Genomic DNA, 20,988 nt, shown 5'->3' with positions numbered 1-20,988 from the left:
TATAACAGGCAAAGCACGCTCACCTATTGATTGGAAAACAGCAGTAATTAAAACTTTTATTCTACCACTGCAGAAACGAACTGACTGATAACTTGCTCCTAAATAATACATTAGGAACCAGCTGTTTTCAGAGGGGAAACTTGAATATCTTTTGGTGGCTTTGTCTCTCTCTGTTTATTCTGTGATGGTTGGTGTTTTGCATCTGTCGGCTTCTGCTGTAGTGCAAGATTTCCATCAGTTACAGACTTATGAAAGTCCTCTAATAACTCCAGCTGTTTACGACGGACAATGATATGAGGACGAATCTTAGCAATGACTTCAATTGCTTCCTGAGGCGTCCACTGGTGGACCTACAGAGGCCACAAAATCCAAATGTAACATCTATTTACTAGTTCAGAAACTACAGTAGTATATTCCAGCATTATAATTGGGAAGCATCTAGCAGAAAAAGTTCTGTAAGTCCCTTCCATTTAAGTGAATCCCAAATTTTTCTTTTCATGTCTTGAACGGTTGATTCCTGATCAGCTATTTTGCCACACCATTTTTGACCTGTTCATTAAAAAAAAATTCTTACCTGAATTAAATAAGCAGCAACCATGGTAGCACTGCGAAAGCGTCCAGCTTTGCAATGCACATAGACACTGTTTCCATGTTCACGATGTTTCAGTACAAACTTGACACCTTTCTGGAGATTTTCCAGTGAGGGGATTCCAGTCAAGTCCACAGTGCTAAGACGCATTTGTTCTACACCCATTGCCTCCCATTCCTGTAATTAACCCAAAAATAAGAATCATAATGAAGGAGAAACTTAACTGTAAGAGAACTATTGGATGGATAGCAGGAAAGATCCATCTAGAACAGCAAGTGACTATTTTAGCATAATTTATGAAATCTAAAAGGGTCATTGCGGAAGACTTCAAAAAAGGAGCTAACAAGAAATAAGGCTGGAGCATTAGATGATAGCATGAAGGTAACTATTAGAAGTGAGTGAGTACAGTATCGTAAATTAAGACAGTAATCAGATCAGGACCTTAAAAGCGAAAAGTCTTGGATCAGTAAAAGTCCTGCCTAATCCTGAATGTGGCAGCCAGCCAGATTAATTGGGAACCTAACAGCAGTAGACACACAGCTACTGCTGCTACCAAGCATCTGGTATTTTAAGGGATGCTGCCTTTGACTGAGAAGGCACTATAATACAATTATATTGGTACTTAATTTCAGTGAATGCAGGTGGACAAAAGGAAATTCCACATCATGCATGATTTATATGCCTCTATCATGTTTTCTAAGCAAAAAAGCCCCTAGTGTTTTAATTCTTCCTTGCAGTAAGTTTTATGTAGTAAGTTGTTCTTTTATGCACTTTGTTTAGAATTTAAGTGACCAGAAGTACATACAGTATTCCAGGTATAGCTGCACTCAGCATTGATTATTTTAGTCCCTTTCTAATGAGTGTTAGCATAGAATTTGTTTTTACAATAGCCACACACTGGGTTGACATTTTCACTGAGTTACCTCTTACAACTCCAATTTTTTTTCCTGCCAATTCAGACCTCATCAGTATATGTGAAGTTGAGGGATTTTCTTTGCCCTTGATTGCCTTCAGCATGTCAAACTTAATTTGCCCCACCTTGGAGAAATCCTTTTGGATTCCTTTTGATTTTCCTATCCTTAATTATTTATCATTTACAAACCTCTACCAGAGAAGAATAATCAAGCCTTGGGTGTTGTGCAAACAGGTCAGGTACACAGTGTTGCTATTTCAAACATGTTAAGCTATTAAACTATATTGTTTCATTCCTCTTAAAGAGCTGGTGCTCTGTACTTGAGTTCATATTTTGTTGAACTGTGGCTGTCAGTTGCATCCCTCTTAGTGATATACTGGTGGTGATGTGAGCGGAACTCACCTCTGGAGAGCAACATAGGAAGCGAGTCTCATACTCTTCATTCATGGTGAGCACTCCCCGGATGTTCTCTTCTTCTACCAGCTGCAAGAAGAATCAATTCACAACAAGTCCAAATATGCTAAATGTGGTTTATTTTAACATCCAACCTGCATTCTCCACATGTAGTGATAACAATTCCCAGAATTCTTAACCAATCTCCAAACTGACTAGGAATTTGGCAAATTGCAGTGCTAAAAATCTGTAAGGCATCAGGCTGAAGAAGGCTTAAGCTAGCCCATTCTCTTACTCCACTGAAGAGATAAGGATACTCTAGAGTCAAGCTCAACCTCTGCTGACTACATGGATATATCCATGCAAGGTTTTTTGCCAACAGTATGGAAGTGGCTTACAACTGCCTTTTTCTTGGAATCTTTGTTCATCTTTCAGTTTAGCCTACACCTTGGAATTCTTTAGCAGTCTCCCATCCAAATACTAACCACGCCCAATCCAACTGCCCAGCTCAGGCAGGTATTACTATCCTCTTAAGACTTCTCTCTCCCTATGGCTATAAAAACTAATGCAGCCTGAAGAGATAGGCAATAGGAGGTCAGACATCTTTTAAAAGTATGCTTTTGGTTGGGCAGCCTTTTCAATAAATATGAGTGAACTGAGATGTCTATTAAGGCAGTAAAACAGTTCCTACCCAAATTGAGCATCTTAGAGGTGGTACCCTTTATGGCATGGAAGAACGCTTATGGTAGGAGAGCTGGATGGGGACAGCACCATCACAGCGAGAGAAACTGCTCAGAAGGAATCTGCCTTGGCATCCCTCTCTCGCTCTTTAGATGAAGCAATAAAAACTAGGTTTCTCTTTAACACTGCCACTCCGCACAGAGGTAATGCGGCAATATACTGCACAGGGAAAGACTTTCAAACCAAACTCGTTCCTGACTGCTGTTCACCTTCCGGTCTCTGGCGTACGGAGTAAACGTATTTAATCCCCTCTCCATCGTTATTTCATTTTCGCGAACTCTTGCACTTTTCCACCACACCATTCGCATCAGGGTGTTGTAAGTTTCACCAGTCTTCAGAAGTGAGCCGCGCTCAGTTCAAAGGAACTTACTTCCAGCCCCCCATAGCAAATGGCACCCGGCAGCCGTTTACATTTCTGAACTGCAGAAAAGCGCACGGCAGCATCGTGCTATTTAGGCGGCGGGCAACAAGGCTGGCGGAAGAACTTCCGAAATACTTTCCCACGAAACGCCCAAGGGACCTGGAAGCCTGTGGGAAAAGGACGCCTCCTTCTCACTTCCCGACCGGCTAAGGGAGGCAACTCCGTTGCCTCCCTTAGCCTGTCACTCGGGTGGCCTCCGCGGGGCAGCCACGGAGCCCCGTGGACTCTCGTTTCGTACCTGGCGGCAGCGTCCCCGCAGAGGAAGGGCGCCCAAGACAACGGCGCGGTCGATGCGGCTGAACCATGGCCGTTGCGAGCCAGGCAGCTGCTCCCGCACCAGCGTGTACAAGAGGGTCGGGTAGTAAAAGAGGCGGGCAGCCCCAGGGCCCAACGCGGTGGAGATCACCATCGCCAGATCGGCCAGCGCCTCCCAGGACCGTCGAGGTGGGCGTGAAGACTCTTTAGGGCAGCTCATGACACGCAGGGGAGAAGGGATGCGGGCACAAGCATCTTGGCGACGCGGCTGACAGCATCAGCCTCCCGCAGAGACGGGAACCCTGCGCCGCAGGCAAGAGGGACTAGATGAGCGCGCTCATTCGTAAACGCAGGCGGGGGAGAGAGAGAAGTACCGCGCGTGCGCCTTCCTCTGCTTTTGCTCGTCTCTCCAGCTTCTCGATGGTCTCTCCCGGAAGTGCCGCCATCTTGCGAAACCGGCCTGAGGCGGAGGGAGGCGAGCGAGCGCGGGCGGATCCCCTGGGGCAGGCGAGGGCGGTGGCCGCCAGGAGGAGCCCAGGAAGGGCAGGGAAGGGACAGCGCGCAGCCGACGGTGAGTGCGCTCGGTCCACAATGTGGGTGGCTTATGTGACTGGTCCTCTCCGTTTAAGAATACTCTTCTTCTTTCTCTTTAGTTGGGCCTCGCTACTATCAGAACCGCTTGGCTTGGCTTTCCCTTGCCGGGGTGGGGGTTGGGAGTAGTGGGGGGAGCAGCTGGTAACTTGCCCCTTTCTCCCCACCACGATCTAAGCGTCGGGGCTTTAAAAACGACGCCCACCCGCCTAGCTGCGCGGGGTGCTCTCCTTGTACCTAGTTCGTGTGTGTCCCAAGCCCGCTAGGAGGAGAAGGGCATAGGGAGCGCCCGAGGGAAGGCTGCTTTCTCATCTTATGGTTGTGGTGAAACAAACGCCAAGCCAGGCGCTCTGTCGGGTGGGCTGGGCTGTCTCCGGGGGAGGGACGCATCGCAGGGATTCGGGGCATTGCAAGTTTGCGTCGTCGCCATCCCAGGGGTAGGGGGCGGGGCTCGTCTGTTGGTGCCGCTGTAGGACTTGACGCGCAGGATTTCTTCTCTCCCGTTAGAAAGCTCTCCTTCACTGTAAAGCAGTTCAGTCTCCCTACCCCGCGGCGGTAAGGGATCTCTTGGCAGTTGGTTTTGGTAAAATGACCCTGAATAGTGATGGAATGGAGAGATGTATTCCTAGCCTTTGCATAGAGCCCGGATGGGTGCAAGAGGAGGAGGTCGGAATCCCTTGGAGGTTGGGCACGTGGTACGGTGGAAATGACGATTTCCCGGCTCCCGTGAAACTTCGCGTTGATTTATAATAGAAACCTTCGGGTTCTCCCCTGGGAATTTGGCTCGGTCAGACTAGGGTGATACAAGCAATGGGATCCTCTGCTTTGAGCGACAGAGTAGTCAGAACAGAATACAGTCACTTAAGTATGAGACAGATGAGGAAACGCTAAGAAACAAGTGCAAGAGGAACCCTTTTTTTTAAAGAAAAGAAAAGGTCATGTTTGCTTATTTAATTACATTTAGAGGCTGCCAGATTCCAGAAAACTCTGGGCAGCTTGCCTGGTAAAATAAGGCCACTAAAAACGATAAAAATGGGTAAAAATCATGAAAGAAGTCCTGAATGTCTGAAAGGAAAAACACAAAACACCCCAAATACCCCAGAGATGTTAAAATAAAGGCCATGAATAACCTGTTTATTTTGATCTGGTACAGTATTCAGATGATGGGCTAATTACTTTATGATTACAGTAAGAAAGATGTATGTCCTTGAAATACTTTTGTTCAAGAGAATATTTAATGCACCAACGTGTTTCTTGGTCTCATATTCCCTTGTACTTTTCCACTGGTTGAAGCAACTTGCTAGAATACTTTATCTTGATGTAGAAGAGAAGGTGCTATGGACATACCATACTCTGCACAGTTTTATGTAATCTTGTACTATTTACAGTTTATTAGAATTTGCATAAATTGAATAATATTTCAAATACTTTTGGAATACATTTTGTCACATATAAGGACTTAATATTTATAGCAATTAAATATTATATATTGACATCTCCTTGTCTTATGTTGACTGTAATAAAGTGCAGTTACAGATTAAAAGAAAAACCAGATGTTATTTCAATGTTGAAAACTGTTGAATGTTATCAAGCCCCAGTAAAACCATTCGGTTTTTATTTGTCCTTAGGAATAAAACCAACTTGACGTCCCAAAGGAATGTTTTGTCAGTAGGTATATTGGAAGGGAGTTTTCATTTAGCCTTTTATAATTCTGGGACATATCCCAGAATCCAGAAACTTCATTTGGTGCAGAAGGCAGCAGTGTAGACAATTATGGGTGTATCTCTATGCCCATGTAATACCTTTGCTCTGCAAGCTGCACTGGCTTCTAGTTTGCTTCCAGGTGCAATTCAAGGTGCTAGTTACATATGAAGCCCTACATGGCCACCTTACTCCCATAGTTTCCAACCATCCATTAGGTTAGGCAGGAGGGGCATACCTCTGGGTCCCATCTATTAGGGATTGCTGTCTAGTGGGACCCAGGGAACATGCTTTTTCCATAGCTGCACCTGCCCTCTGGAGCACCAAACTGTCCAGGGTTTGGCTGGCCTGGACTCTCCATGCTTTTTGGAAAGCCTTGAAGAGCTGACTGTTTTCCCAGGCACAAGGGCCAGGAGAGTAATTGAGCTGATGTTATTGGCGAATGGTGTTTTCTGGAGCCATGTCGTTGGGTTGGTTAAGAATGGTATTTTTTAATTTTTTAAAATATATGTTGTGTTTTAATTCTTGTTAGTTGCTCTGAGTTGCATTGGTGAGATGGGTGTCCCTATAAATAAATATAGCACAGCCCCTGAGGAACATAGATTATAGGTAGACTCATTTGGGAGGAAGTAGTCTTAAAAATACCTTGGCTCAACAGTGAACCATTTAGGCCTTTGTAGGTTAAAACCAGAACTCTGATTGGATTTTTTAAACACTACATTAATTGCTTTTTAAAAATCTAAATCAAGGTATCAGTTTTCCTGAATAGGGTACAATTATTTCTTTGTAGGAACCTTTTTCTGCTCTCAAATCATAAAGCATTTTGCTAGTATTTTACTATAATACGTTACATTGAGATGGTGTAACTTTCTCTTCTCTAATTCTTTTCTAGAGGGCTTAAGTTTTTCCACCAAATATTAATTAATTTGCAGGTTTCTGTTGATAAAAAACTGTTGCAGCTTTTTACTATAACTATTTTGCAGAGCCTTGCATTTCGTGTTTTTTTAGTAGAAGATATGCCACACTTACTAGCAATTTGTTGACCAATTTAGGAGTCACAAAAAAGGGGCCTGGGAGTCTCACGTGATCCATGGGTTGCTCGCTTCTCAACTAAAACAGGAGGACTCTAGGACTCATTTCTTCTCTTACTCACTAGTGTGGCTGTGAAGCTTTAATTTAATTAATTACAGTTTGTCAGATAGTTCAGATCCCAAAACTATAGTTTGCATGTAACAAGCCAGTTTCAGATTCTTAACTATGAAACTTAAGAAACCATACTTAAAGTTCAGTTTTTGGAAATAGACGGCAAAAACTAATTTCCTCAGAATCATGCTGACAGAGGAGACAAGCAAAAAAAGACGGGTTTGCTGTTGGTCAAGTCCATCATGATAAACATGGTTAATATCTGAGCTGCTCTAATGACTAAGTTCTGATACATTTTTAACAGTGCAACTCTTAAGCTTTTCTTTTTAATATCAGCAGTATTGCTTTGAAGATTCATAGTTTATCATTCCTTGTTGACGGTCTTGGTCAGTACATTGAGCACTGAAGTCTTCAGAAGGAATTCATTAATACTTTTTCTTTCTCTGTCTCAGTATCTCAGAGAAGATTGGAATATATTCTGATTTAATTTTGTCTTAACAAAAGTGTTTTTGGAACACTCTAGTAGAAGGAAGTAGCTGGGTTCATACATCACAGTGTGCTATGCTTAGCCTTAGTTTATTAAGCAATTATAGTGTCCACGTTAATTTTATGAGATACTGAGCCATAAACAGTAGCTGAGTTCATATTGTATGCTAAGCCAGCTACCAAACCCCCCATGCAATGTAGAAGTGGAACCCAGCCAAACTTGTCTTCCTGGCCATCAAGTTGACCTAGTGGCACAGGCTAAGGAAATATTTCAAGTTCACCATCCAGTTCGAAATAATAAATTCAAAATGTTAGAACTTTTGGTCAAATGTGTAATATTTAGCGTATCTATCCCAAAAGTATTAAAATATCCAAGGTGGCTAAGAACATACTTTTTTATACTATTGATTTTACTGATTATAACTTTGATGGGAAACAGCAACTAAAAAGCACCATGTTTAAAACAGCATCATATTATAAAAAAAATGATCAACCAGTCTAACTTCAACACTAAAAATACCCAGAAAGGGCAAGCAATGTGACAGGATGAGATTAAACCAACTTTTAATAGTCTGAATACTTGCTGATTTTTGCGAGTGGCAGAAAACTGGGAAAGAATGGGCAAGCCTGTCTAAGCACAGACGCTTCTTCCTGGTTCTAGCCAAAAAGATGTATGTTTGGGAACACACAGGTGCTTATTAGTTTTTATAATCTAGTTCCAAATCATACCAAATGGCTGCCAACTGAGACTTGAATGTCAGGATATCTTGGTAACAGCATGTTGAAAAATGACACTGGTTGTATTCATACAGCAGAAATCAAACTGCATTATGGTTTATTGCAGTGTGTGGACACGGACACAGTTATGTAAAAACTTGCCCAAGAAAATCATATTGGATTTGATATTTGTATAGAATTGAGAATGGTATTTTTCTGAACAACAAAGTTTGCATTAACAGACTGATATTATTGGCTACAATCTTTTAAAATCAAAATCAGACAAATTCATCTTTGGAATTATAAATAAAAGATTTTATGAATTGAACTTTAGAAGACATACTCCTTACCCCAAAAGAATTTAGCATAAGTTCCAAAAGCTATACTGTTATTCTGAGTCAGATAGATTGTATCTGAAAAAAGTAACAGATACTTACTCCAGAGCAGTATTTGGAGAGTACTTTGTCTGTTTCTCTTTTATGCTTTTTCTTTTAATAAGCATTTCCAAAATCTTAAAACTGTAGATACTTTGGCTTGAATGTATAATTTAGAATCCAAATGATAGATGTGCATATGCACAAATATGCCATATATTTATTATTTTATTATTTATTTATTTATTCTAATTTTGTTAACGCCCATCTCCCCCAAAAGAGGGACTCTGGGTGGCTAAATATCAAATGGTATTTTACATATCAAATGGTATTTTCAGTTCACTGCTGCTGTTCATTGATATTATATTGTGTGTTACACAGTTAGAATGCAGGGAGGTTAAAGTGCTCTCTACAACCTTATATTTTTAGAGGTTTAAAATACATATGCTTATTTTTTATTCATATAATGCCAAATATAGTAATGCTATTGCTTACCCCAAATCTAAATGCAAATGTTTATGAGTTTTTGAAGCCAAGAGAGGCCATAATGGGAAAGTTACTATCTTGCAAGATTTATAGACTGTAGTATAATTCATAGAATAAGCAATAGCTGTCTGCTTTTTAAGTGAGTAGAAATGTTTTCTTTAATTTTTGCTACATTACTGTGTATGTGCATGTCAGAAATAGGTGTTTATAATGCTTTGTACTGCAAATTGGCATTTCAAATTCATTTAACCCAGGTTGATCCAATGTTTGCCTTTGCAGCCTGAGGCTTGGTCATTTCTTGCCTGCTGTCATGTGTAGCTCTGGATGCAAAGATAGGGGTAATCCAATATGTATGCTTGGAATGAAAGCTGATTGGTAGGTTCACGAAAGGATCTTTGTCCTGTGTAAAATGTGATACCACAGAGCGCATAATGTCCCTGGCAGACATTAAAGCATGTAGAATCTGGTCCTTTCCATATACACTTGTCCTTTATATATATTTTTGGAACTGTAACAAATGCTACAGAATTGGAACTGTTTTTTGTTAAAAATTAAACTAACGTGAAGTTTCTTTTATTATTTTCTCAGGTATCTAGATGAGATTACTGATGGTATCTTGGTATTTCTTTCTCCAGACATAGTTCATTCCATTCCATTTATACTTACAACTATCTGAGCAGATCTTGCTTGATTTAAGTTATCTACTGTTGTCATGAGAAGTTATCCTGGTTCCTTAAATGTTTGGTCTCAGTTGAGTCTCACGTGCTAAAAATGTCCTAACTCTATCAGTTTAAAAGAAAGTGGGTGATGTATGACCCTTTAGATACTCCTGAGTTTCATCTTCCAGCAGTGTGGCCAGCATGGCCAGTAATGAGAGATTCTGCGATGGCCAGTTTTTCAATCTCTAGTTTAAAACTTTTCTTTAAAACACAAATTCTAGGCTTACCAAACTGTGTAATTCTGTCGGCTTCTGCTTCACTCATTTTCATGGTCATTTGCTTCTACTTTTTCCAGAGCAGAACCAACCCTTTGGAAAGCAAAGAAGGAACCAATTATTGTGGCATATACTATGCAGCATTTTGAAGCAGCGGCATAGCAGATACCCCTCTATTTTAATTTTGTTAAATGTTTTTTCTCAGATCACTATTGATGCTATCCCTAAGTAGTTTATCATAAATGTATTACTAAATAGCTGTTTCTTGTTAGTGTATGCCAAGCTTTTCTTAATATCTGGCTCCTTTGCTTATTTTTTTTTCCTTTGTCCTGGAAGATAAAATCCCCATGGCACCATCATTAAACTATCTAGTGCCTCAGCAATTCTTGTCATATTGCTATTACGGGCTAGTGAAGGCAGTTTCCTGGAATTCGTCAGTCATCTTATTCCATGTTTGTATGTTACTGATATTGCATCTAGACAGGGCCTTGTATGTCCTGTTTGAACATTTCAGAAGCCTATCTCCTTTGAATTGAATTTGGAATACGGGTGAGCTTAATTTTTTATTTAGTTATTTAATTTCTATAGCTGCCCATCTCAACAAGTGACTCTTTCATTCTGCTGTCCTACACCTGTGTTTGGTATTTGGTGTTTATTGGTTATGTAAACTGAACTTTTCTTTCACTGAGCATGCTAGGCTAGATTTTAATTCTCAACATTTTCAAAATGCAATGTAGCTCTTTTAATTTATATTGCATGAATTTGCATTACAAGGCATTTTGGAGATTCATTATCCTACCCTACCCAGGCTCAGCAAACAACAAATGGAAACATTTTGAAAGGGAGGAAGAAAATCAATAATGAACTGTAAAACAACAGCCATATCATAGCACTCAGAACAGCCAGGATTCTGGAAACAGTGCTGGTTGAAACAGCCAAATTTTGTTTCAATCTGAGAACAGCTTTCCTCTGAGTTCTTTCACACATTCACATTTAGAGGAGGTAGTCAACTTTGTTTTTAATTGGATTTTGTAGCTGCAGAAACAGCAAGAGAAATGGATGCTGCTGCTTCTGCTTTCTAGGCAGAGTGCAAAGTGATACCCATGTTCTTTTTGTCACACAGCAGTGCTTTCCTTTCCATTGCAGGTAGTCCTCAATTAACGATCATTCATTCAGTGACCATTCGAAGTTACAGCAATGCTGAATGAATGGTACTTATGCCCGGTTCCCAAAGTTACAGCCCTTGCAGCACCCCTGCAGTCACATGATCAAAATTTGGGTGTTTGGCAGCCTCCCCACACTTAAGACTGTAGGGGCACTTCAACTCCCCCATCTGCTTATCTTCCCCCCCCCCCCCCATATCTGCCCTTTTGGCTGCCCTGCACAGCAGCACTCCTCAGCGGCAGTGGCTCTGGGGCTAAAGTAGAGGCTGAGGGCCTTCAGCAGTCTCAGCCTGCTGCTCCCCACCCCCGGCCTCTACTTCAGCCCCAGCGCCGCTGGTGTTGGCAAGGATTGCTGCCTCAAGCCCTATGCCATGGCCAGGGCCTCAGCGCAAAGCCCCAGCTGCCCCTGTCACCCTGAGTTCTGCCAGCCCTGCCACCCCCAGCTGACCTTTGCCATCTTCCTCCTCCTGCTGCTGACGAGGCATGCCCGGCCTGGCCCTATGTGAGGCAGCTGCTGGCCATGCCAGGTCTTCTTCCCACACCCTTGTCCAAATCACATGTGGCCTTCTTGCAATGCTCTGGAAGGCTTCTGAGGGCTTCTGAAAACTCGCAAGAAGACTGCACCTGCCCTTCTCCAAGTCGTGCGGTGCCTTCTCATGATGTTTCAGAAGGCCTCAGAAGCCTTCTAGAGCATCGCAAGAAGGCCATGCATGATTTGGAGAAGCATGTGATAGGCAGTTGCTTTGGGTCAGTGAATGCATTTGAAATTTTGAAGGCATGTTGTTGACACTCAAGCTAACCAGGGGTTATCTATTCACCGAAGAGCTGCTAAGCTAAACAAAGCAGGTCACTGAACACTTTCTTTTCAAATGGCTAAATCAAAACAGTCTAGTGCTACAGAAGTTTAATACACCCTTATTTTGGTGAAGAGAGAATGAATTAAAAAAAATGCATCATCCCAAATTGGCAATTAGTTATTTATCTTCAGTGCTACACACTGCCCATTACTGTGCTATAGGCAGTAATTTGCATAGAGTGTTTTGAAATTATAATGTAAAGAGATTAATATCACATAGGGAAGGGAGCTTTACTGATACCAAGGAGTGTCTAAAACACATTGCGTACTTCTGCCCTACAATCTCAGTAGTAATTATAGCTAGTTCAGATCCCATCTTTATAGGTATGAAGTTAAGATGTGCTTCGGGTAATATCAGTTTGCACTTACCTTCATCTGTTGTTCTCTCAATCACTAGGTTTAATATTTGGTAGAGCCCAAATAAAATTTCTACTGTCATAGAAAAAGGCTCACCGATTGATTAATCTTGCTATAAATTACAAAGGCGAAAATGCAGGATTGCATTGGCATGGTTTACCATGCTCTTAAACTGTTAGAAGAAACATCTTTATCCATGGAGATGACCATATACATGGCTTAATTTGGTTCACTTTGTCCTTGATTAAACAGAAAGTTAGGAGACTTGTTTCTGGGGTGCCAGAGGTCTTGGACAAAAAGTTGTAGGTGCTGTACTTTTAAGCCTTGTATCAATTTTCAGAGAACCAGTGTGATGTAATGATTAAGGAGTTGAATTAGGACTGGGGAAAGTGAGATTCAGGTTTACGCACAGCCAAGGTAGCTTTGGTCTGTGGGTAGCTTTGAGTGAGTCAGTCCCTCTCAGCCCAACTTGCCTATAGGGTTTCATTGTCGGGGGCAAAATGGGCAGAGGGAATAGCATGTAATCTATCTATATCTATTTATATTCCTAGATTGTGATTTTAGGTTTATATGTTTTTATTACCTTTTATTGTAAACTGCCCAGAGTCCCCTGTTGGGGGAGATGGGTGGCAATATTAAATACATACGTACGTACGTACATACGTACATACTGTTCTGAGCTCCTGCAGAAAAGGCGGGTTACAAACAAATTACCTGAACAAGCAACATTGCTATTGTAGGCTGAATTTAACTTAAAAATTTATGCTGCTTTTAATATGGGGTCAGGTTAATGGTCCATCTAGCCCATTTTTGTTGACATTGATTGGCAGACACTTTCCATCTTTCAGGCAGGATCTTTTATATTGCTATTTAAAGATGCCTGGGATTAAATCTGGGACCTTCTGCAATCATAGTCTGTGCTTTATCATTGAGCTACATCCCCTTCTGTTTGAAATCCTAAAAAACGTTTTAAAGTTTGTAAATTTAAACCTTTTCAGATACTGTGGCAGATGGTGAAATCTGCAGGGAAGATGGCTTGAGGACCCTTCAGGAAGACCTCTGTGTCTTTGTAGCCTTGTCTTATTTCCTGCTTTGGGACAACAGCTTGATAGTCCCTGTTGCCACCACCTATCCACCTCCTAAACCCAGTGTGTGAGAAAGATAGGACGTTCATGCCCTGTGCTATCATTCTGGCAATTAAAAAGTCAAAATGCAAAAATTAAAATAATTTCATTAGTGCCACTTCTTCACTATGTAGGATAGAGGCATGGGGACAGGATTCACCCTTTCCTACTGACCTTTGTGAGCTAAGCCAATTTTACAAAGCATGAGCAAAATTAAACCTTTTAAAGGAAAAATAAAATATAAACAAAACAAAAAACATTTTAACTTTAAGTAGTAAGATGTAAATATTCATTGCTGAAATAAATTGCCAAGCTGCCCAGATCAGTTTATACAAAAACTGGCAAATTGTTAAAAAATAAAAATTCAAAATAAAATAGTGTTCTGGTTAGACCACAATATCATGCTTTTCTGTTAAAAATGGAGGGCTCTATGCCCAATGTTTCCATAAAGAGACTGGCAAGGTTTCAAATTATTGTTAAAGATCGCAAGAAATTCATACCTATCTATCTCTCTTCACGCAGTCAGCCTGAAGTATAGATAAAAGGTGAAATAAACCTCCAAATATCATAGCCTGTATGCAGTTGTGATATCCAGCACCATGGGAAAAAAAATAGAAATAAAAAACCCGACACAAATTCCTGGCTAGACACCTTTACTATTTACCACAGAAATAGCAGGTTTCTGAAGCAAATGTATCTCTACCTCAGTTTCCTCGGTTTCCAGCTTCTAGCAAATTACAAACTATTACTCAGAGACTGATGAAGAGATGGAAAACCTTGCTCTTTTCCAGCCACAGTCCACAGACTTCTGGTGAGTTCTTCATTGTACAAGGATCAACCTTTTGTGTTTATAGCAGAGGGAGAGGCTCAGGTAATGTGGCTCTGCACATGATTAAGAGCCATGTGTCACATGCGGGGATGTATGTTGTATGACTGAGCCTGCAAGCTGGCAAGCAGCATACAGTCAGAACAGATACATTCTGAGTATGAAAGGCTGTAATCCTTCTATTAAATAGTTTTATATGTTTTATTAAAACTTATGTATCCTATACCTCTTAGTAGCATACGGGCAGCAGTATATTGGCTTTCAAGGCAGTTTCTAGATTAGTAATTCTATCTTGAATAAAATAATGTGAGCATATTTGAAGTATAACTATATGGCATACTAGCCAAAATGTGCAACAAGTGGTATTGTTTTTAATATTTTCAGAGAGTGCTGTATGTAGCATGAATACGACAAATAATTTAGAGGGCTACATGTTCTTTGTCTCAGTAAAATGTATTATGAGAAAGTCTTGATTGACCAAAGCTATAATAGGTGGGTAAGAACTGTTGCCCTGTCTGGTAATGGCCATGCATATGGAAGATTGAGACTTGGAATGTAAGAAAAATAAATGGAAAAGGACATGGATTAATAAAGAAAGAAAAAGGAAGGAAGCCAGTGTCAGCCTTACAAGGTAGACCAGACAGGAAACATGACCAGATAAGCTAATTCTATTTTACTGTAAAGCTACATTAACAGAATCTAGCAAGTCTCAAAGTACAATTCTCCCACTGTCTCCTTTACAGCCCAAAAAAACTAGGGAGGGTCCCTTCTGAGCCTCGTGCCCCACCCGCTATCCAGCTGCTAGCTATGCTTTCTCTTATCTGACCGTTCCCTAGGCAGCATCTCCCAAAGTCTGTCCCACATACCATTACATCCAGATATATGAAACCAAAATAAATTAAAAAAATGTAATAGATATATAATAAAAGTGGTCTGATCTTGTGGAGTGGAATTGATAATTACATGCAGGGAAGTGAAGATGTGTATTTAATTATGAATGAGAAGGCTAAAATATATGTCAGAACATATGATTGATAGCAGCTAGGTTGTGGGTCTGCATGAAAGTAGGAATTCATAGGTTGCATGTTTTTAAGGGAGAGTAAATTATGTTAATGGAAGAACCAGGGATCAATTCTGATAAGTGTTTAAAAAATAGACAATCCATTTTCCTATTCTCTTTCAAAATAAGCAACATTATGCAAAGCCCTGAAATGAGTAAGAATTACTAAGCCAAAAAAATTAAAGGCTCAAGATCAAAAAAAGAAAAGGAAACATAGTTAAAAGCTAGTTTATATCAATGCCATTTACTCTACTTTTCATATTTTTCTGTTATGGCTGCCAAAACATGTCATGCACAAGCTGTTCTGGGTATAGAGCAGATAGTCTTGGGTGGTCTGTATTTGGATTGAAATGCATGTTCTGGGCAGAAGTGTTTCCAGTAAAGGGTGTGATAGTGGTAAGGAAAAGAAAGACCTTAGAAGATCAGTAGGAACGTTGCTGTGCAGGTCATATGGGAGAGGAGTGGAAAGAGATACAAGATTTACCAGCTTTGCCCAATCAAAAAATGTGCAATAACCTCAAATTCATATATGCATGGTGTATGAACACCAACCTGAGTACAAAGCTATCCTGTAAGTGACCAGAAGGATGGATGGAAACAAATTAAGAGAGTACAGAAAAAGTGATTGGGCCTTTCAGAGACCCAGAAATGAACAAGAAGAGTGATTCTTTGATGGGCATTAGATTTTTTTAAAAAATCTCAATTTCGAGGACAAGGATTAGGCATAAGACTTTTTGTGTGTATACATAGAAATGAACATGTCTAAATCCTGATTAATTTGATTGTTTCTGATGAACAATTGAATTATGAACAAGTTTCTTCCCCACTGACTTTGGTTGTGGGAAGCTGGCAGGAAGTTGCCTCGCCTAACAACTATGGGATTCAGTTAACAACAGCAACTGGGAATGCAGGGATTGCCGTCGCTAAGCAGTGCGGTTGTGTTTTACAACTGCATTGCTTAGCGATGAAAATTCTGGTTCTGATTGCTGTCGTAAGTCAAGGAGTTCCTGTACAACAACGTTTATATGAAGGAGCTTTGCATGCATATTTTGCTAAATCTCAGTTCTTATTAAGATTATGCTTATGTTGAAGATTTATATATAGTCCACCATCCAGTTTCTCTCAGTGTCCAACCAGAGGTCTTTGGGAAGTTGACAAGAAGAATTTGGAGTTGCTTAATTAAGCTGAATTATAGGAAATTCAGGAGCAGTTTTTTTCAGCAGGAGATGGTTAACCTATAGAATTTGCTACGATAGGATGATAACCACCTAGAGCATGGCTTTAAAAGGGCACTAGATTTCTACTAGCAGTTATCTTGGCATTTTCTGAAATATTTCTGCAATAAATAGGAGGAGGAAAGAGTATTAGGTATGTTTGCCACTTTGAGTTATTTATAAAAATAATAAAGGCAGGATAGAAAAATAAATTAAATTTAAATTTAAAATATTAGAGGTCACTGTGCCATTGGATATCAATTAGAGAGGGGCATGAGGGAAAGTGCTATTATATTCATATTCTGCTTGTGAATTTAACATATTGTATATATTTGGGTATAAGCCCATCCACATGTAAACTGACCCTTGAATTTTAACCAAAATGCTGTGAAAAATGTGCCACCCATGGATAAGCCAACCCTCAAAATTTTTGCATTATTTTAATTTTCACAATTGGCTTATCCATGGGTGGCGCATTTTTCATGGTATTTTGGTTAAAAATTCAAGGGTCCACTTATCTGAGGATGGGATTATCTATGAGTATATACGGGACATACAGGTACTTTTTAAAAAGTATTACCATATGTACTCATGGATAAGCCCATCTGCAGATAAACCAAACCCAATTTTTGGGGTGTATTTTGGCACCTAAAATTCTCAGATTATCCACAAGTAAGCATGTGATAGGCTTTTCTCTCTTATGCCCTTTTATAGGGGCATTCTCTGTCTTCTCATCTATGTAGAGGTAGGTAGAAAATTTGTGTTGTTCTCCAGATTATTGGATTCACAGTTAATAATTCTTCCTCATTTGTGAGATTGATGGGAGATAGAGTAAAGCTACATTTGAAAACTGTAGTTAATATATTTATAAGAGTTAATATGTGAGTGAGGTAAAGCTAATATGTTTTAACATCTTGGTGTTTGCCATGTTAAATGCAGATGTTTATTGATTTTCCCAAGGGAAAAAAGAAGAAAATAATGTGAGTATAATTTTTGCCCTAATATGTTGTAGAGTAAAATTGTTACTGAATCAGCAAATATAACCCATCATGGTGTTGTCCAGAATCAGTAAACATAATACGCAAATGTAAACTAACAAATATATTTGAACGAGATAGAGATCGATACATTAAATGTGTATGACAATCAATTAGGGGGGGGGAAAGTATAGAACTATCTATATCCTTGAATGTTCTAATGAATGTGAGTTTAAAAAACTGAAATTTTGCAGGGGTTTAAAATTAGACTGTCATAGGTGGAGTACATGACATATTTTGATAGAATTGTGTGTGTGTGCATGTCTCTGTGTATCTATCTTGTGGTGGCATAGGGAAGTTGTAAGCGGATATAAGACAGGCACTTATGGCTGTTGTTGCTAGGAAGCCTTTTATGTAGAACATTTTATGGCATGTTTTTATTTTGCTAGTATCTACTTAGCTTAGTTGCTACATGATAAATAAGGACAATTATATACTCGAATAATTATTTGCAGACAGGTTACATAGATTTATTCAGCAGCATTTTTAGAGCTGCATTGTTTTTACAGGAGTAAATACTGAATCTGAAGTAGAGCTTGCATCTTGAGAAGCAAAATTCAGTATGCAAAGTAATGATTTTAACATAATATTAGTATTGTGTATTTCTATGGAGGAAAAATTATACTTGTGATTTGTTTATATTTTGAAGAATGTTCCAGAAGTTCCTGAATTTCTTTTAACAATGATTTGGGAATCTGGCAATTATATGTAGTCAGGATATCTCTCTTCTATAGTTACACATTCAGGACAGAAATAAACTAGTATTGTTTAGGGCTTACTTAGAAATAAATAGCAAGTATGGTGAGGCTATTACATATACTTTGAGCCTGGATCAAATCAGCATGCACTATTTTATAATATTACCTTGCCTCATATCAGGACCACAGTGTAATGAGTAATGCACCAGGAACTCAGTGTATTTTGATTCAAAAACTGTTCCATTTAAATGGAATATTAACTATCATTTTTTGAATAGAGATCTTGATTGGAACTATGAAGTAAGTTAGTGTTCCTTCTGCTCTATTGCACACAAACAACTTTGTGGATCTGACACTGTTTATCTAACAGTGCACTCAATACTGCTTGAGTAGGGAAAATCGCACAAAACAAGTCCAGTGCCTCAGCATTTTCATTGTATACTGAGCTGGGTCTCTTCATATGGTCACATCCCCTTTTTAATCCTGGTCCTCATGTTTCTTTCCCAGTCCAGCCTGTTTTTGTGGTGTCTGTTGCTGGTCTTCCTGAGCTTATGTTTTTGTGGTTTGAATGTTTTTCTATGTGGCTCAGTGTGTTAAGACCTGCAGAACTTAAGTGGTGGTATTCAATTGGTTCGACAGGACAGTGATCTAGCATTAGTGGTTTGTGGTAAGCAGAGAAGTGATGGCTGCTTTTAAGTTGGATTTCCTCCCAGAAATGATGGTGGATCATTGCTCCTTGAATGCCAGCCCAATGTAAGTATTTTGTTTTTAAAGTCATCTACATTGATACTGATTGCTTTGAGTTTGTTATTTTGAAGGGTTTGGGGGTGGGGGGGTTGCTCAATGAATAAAAAAGCAAATAGATGTATTTAAATTATAAAAGAGAGCCTGAAATATATTTAGTTAGATTAGTATTGGGCAAAATAGCCAACTGTTCCATAGTGGGCTCATTCTAGAGAGATACTTTTTATTTGTAAATACTGTATATAGCTAATAGTAATAAAGCTGTATATTGGCATGTCTTTATAATCTAGGAAATAATGCCCTAAATACATGTAAAATTTTATGGCTTGATACTTGGCACATTAAATACACAATTTTATGTACTATATTTCTTCACACTTTGCTATATTTTAAACCCCCCCAAAATTGTAAGAATTAATTATTATGGGAAATATAGTTGCCAGAGCATTTCAGTTGTCTATGATTTATTATTGAAGTATTCACTTCATTGGAATAAACTGGCTTCAGGTAAGTGGGCAAAATACGTTGACTTGTTTTATTTGTCTTCAGATAAACTCTCAGTATGCTTTATGTAAAGTACATTAGGGCTCCTCTGCCTTTATCAACACACAACACCTTCTCTGAATTAGTTAGATTTGCATAATAGAAACTGACTAAACAATATACTTCCCAGTATATTGGAAGTTTTGGTTGTTTATGTCCATAGAACTTTATAGAATATAAGAGATCAAGTCCCGTACTCAGATACCTTGAGGAATCTTAATTCAGTGAAAGAAAAAGAAACACTATGGGAAGGGGAGGAGGAATTGGAATTAGAGATATGTAGGAAATAATACATTACTTCAGCTGGAAGTACTTAAAATGGATGACAACAGACATGGGAGCATATTTATCAACACATACATCCTAAATAAATTGTCTATGAGACGGTACACAACAATTTGTGGATGTATTTAGTTTTATTCGACAATGGTTTAGGCAAAAATCCCCAGGTATGCATTTTTGTTAAGCTGTCAGTATTGATTGTATGTATCACAGTCATTCTGTGAAAGCAAAGGTCATTGATTTAACTGAAATACCTAAACTTTATGTTTAAGATCAACTGTAATGGCTTCTCTATTTGTCTGGTGGAGCTTATCCCCTATCTTGATTAAAATAAGCAAGATGCAATTTTTTTCTTTGAATTTATTTTTTCAGCTTTAACAAAAAAGTAAATATTTTTCAGTTGAAGAATTTGAAGCTTGAAGTACAAGAACACATAATAGTACATTAAATATGTTTGTTGGGTTTCAAAAATCAGGCATAAGGTGATAACAGCCACTAGAAAAAAATATTGAAAGAAAGTAGCAGTAAAATTATATTTCAAAGCTCACTTGAATTATTCTTGCTGTTTTTTACTCCTGATGGTCAATAAAGGTGTAGATGTTGGCACTTCCTAGGAGACTATGTTGCTTATTCCTTAGATAATTAAAAAATGTTCTATATACATGTCCTATTTTAGTTCTAAACCTCAAATACGAAATATATATTGAAGGGGAAGGAAGATCATGTACAATATAAAAAAGATTTAAAAAGAACACTTAAGCAATTTCTGCTTAAACTCTTAACCTTTGCAGGCTTTTGTTAGTTTAAGTATTAATGTCAGGGAAATTGTTAGCTAAAATTATTCTCAAAATGCTTCTAATTACTTAAAATTTAGCATATTTTATTACTTTGAGGTAGCCATTTAAAGCAGTTATGAAAACCAGCTTGAGCCCCAAAGCTGGATCAAGTCCTTTCCTTCTTATAGACTGAACAATGTCACTGAACCTGGAATATAAACACTACCCTTGATTCTCATTCAGACACTTACTTCTAGAGTATCTCTTCCCAGAGAGCTCACACTTGAAGCGGTATCTTTGGGAATGGTCTAAGATGGATGTAGCACCAAGCAGCCAGTACTTGAAGGCATTTCTTGCTGTCATGCTCTATGTCTTTCTATCAGACTCAGCCTGTCATGTATATTTAAGGGGAAAAGCCTGGCAAGGTGGGAGCAGTGGAGTAACACTACTCTGAAACGTTCTCCTGGGGTGGTGTACAAGAGGCTCTCAGTGAGGCTCTGATAGCTAGATGGATGGCTTTGGTGGGTCACATTAGGTCCACGAAGTGAAGGTTCTTCTATCTGG

At 39.2% G+C, this 20,988-nt stretch overlaps 2 protein-coding genes across 13 annotated transcripts in view; one reads left to right on the top strand and one right to left on the bottom strand.

Moving 5' to 3' along the window:
• Positions 1 to 41: 41 nt before the first annotated feature.
• Positions 42 to 3,687, bottom strand: PTPMT1 (protein tyrosine phosphatase mitochondrial 1). The gene is made up of 4 exons (XM_063289759.1): positions 3,296 to 3,687; positions 1,905 to 1,985; positions 575 to 766; positions 42 to 350 (listed from the first exon to the last, which is right to left on the bottom strand). Exons 1-4 carry the CDS (start codon positions 3,530 to 3,532, stop codon positions 111 to 113), a joined length of 750 nt encoding a protein of 249 aa, XP_063145829.1. The 5' UTR covers positions 3,533 to 3,687; the 3' UTR covers positions 42 to 110.
• Positions 3,688 to 3,759: 72 nt separating this feature from the next.
• CELF1 (CUGBP Elav-like family member 1) overlaps positions 3,760 to 20,988 on the top strand; it is a 48,656-nt gene continuing 31,427 nt past the window's right edge. For 7 of the 12 annotated variants that reach the window (XM_063289756.1, XM_063289755.1, XM_063289750.1 and 4 more), the window contains exons 1-5: positions 13,964 to 14,055; positions 17,059 to 17,089; positions 17,284 to 17,324; positions 17,891 to 17,950; positions 18,719 to 18,832. In XM_063289756.1, coding sequence (XP_063145826.1) covers positions 18,762 to 18,832 — 71 coding nt within the window. In that variant the 5' untranslated portion in view covers positions 13,964 to 14,055; positions 17,059 to 17,089; positions 17,284 to 17,324; positions 17,891 to 17,950; positions 18,719 to 18,761. Of the gene's footprint in view, positions 3,884 to 13,957; positions 14,056 to 17,058; positions 17,090 to 17,283; positions 17,325 to 17,890; positions 17,951 to 18,718; positions 18,833 to 20,988 lie in introns of those variants that run through there. The other 5 variants (XM_063289752.1, XM_063289746.1, XM_063289748.1 and 2 more) reach the window with 5 other exon arrangements.

Source organism: Candoia aspera, chromosome 1 (assembly GCF_035149785.1).
Source record: "Candoia aspera isolate rCanAsp1 chromosome 1, rCanAsp1.hap2, whole genome shotgun sequence".
NCBI lineage: Eukaryota > Metazoa > Chordata > Lepidosauria > Squamata > Boidae > Candoia > Candoia aspera.
The sequence above is the reverse complement of the archived record's forward strand: the minus strand, read 5'-3'. Positions and strand labels throughout refer to the sequence as shown.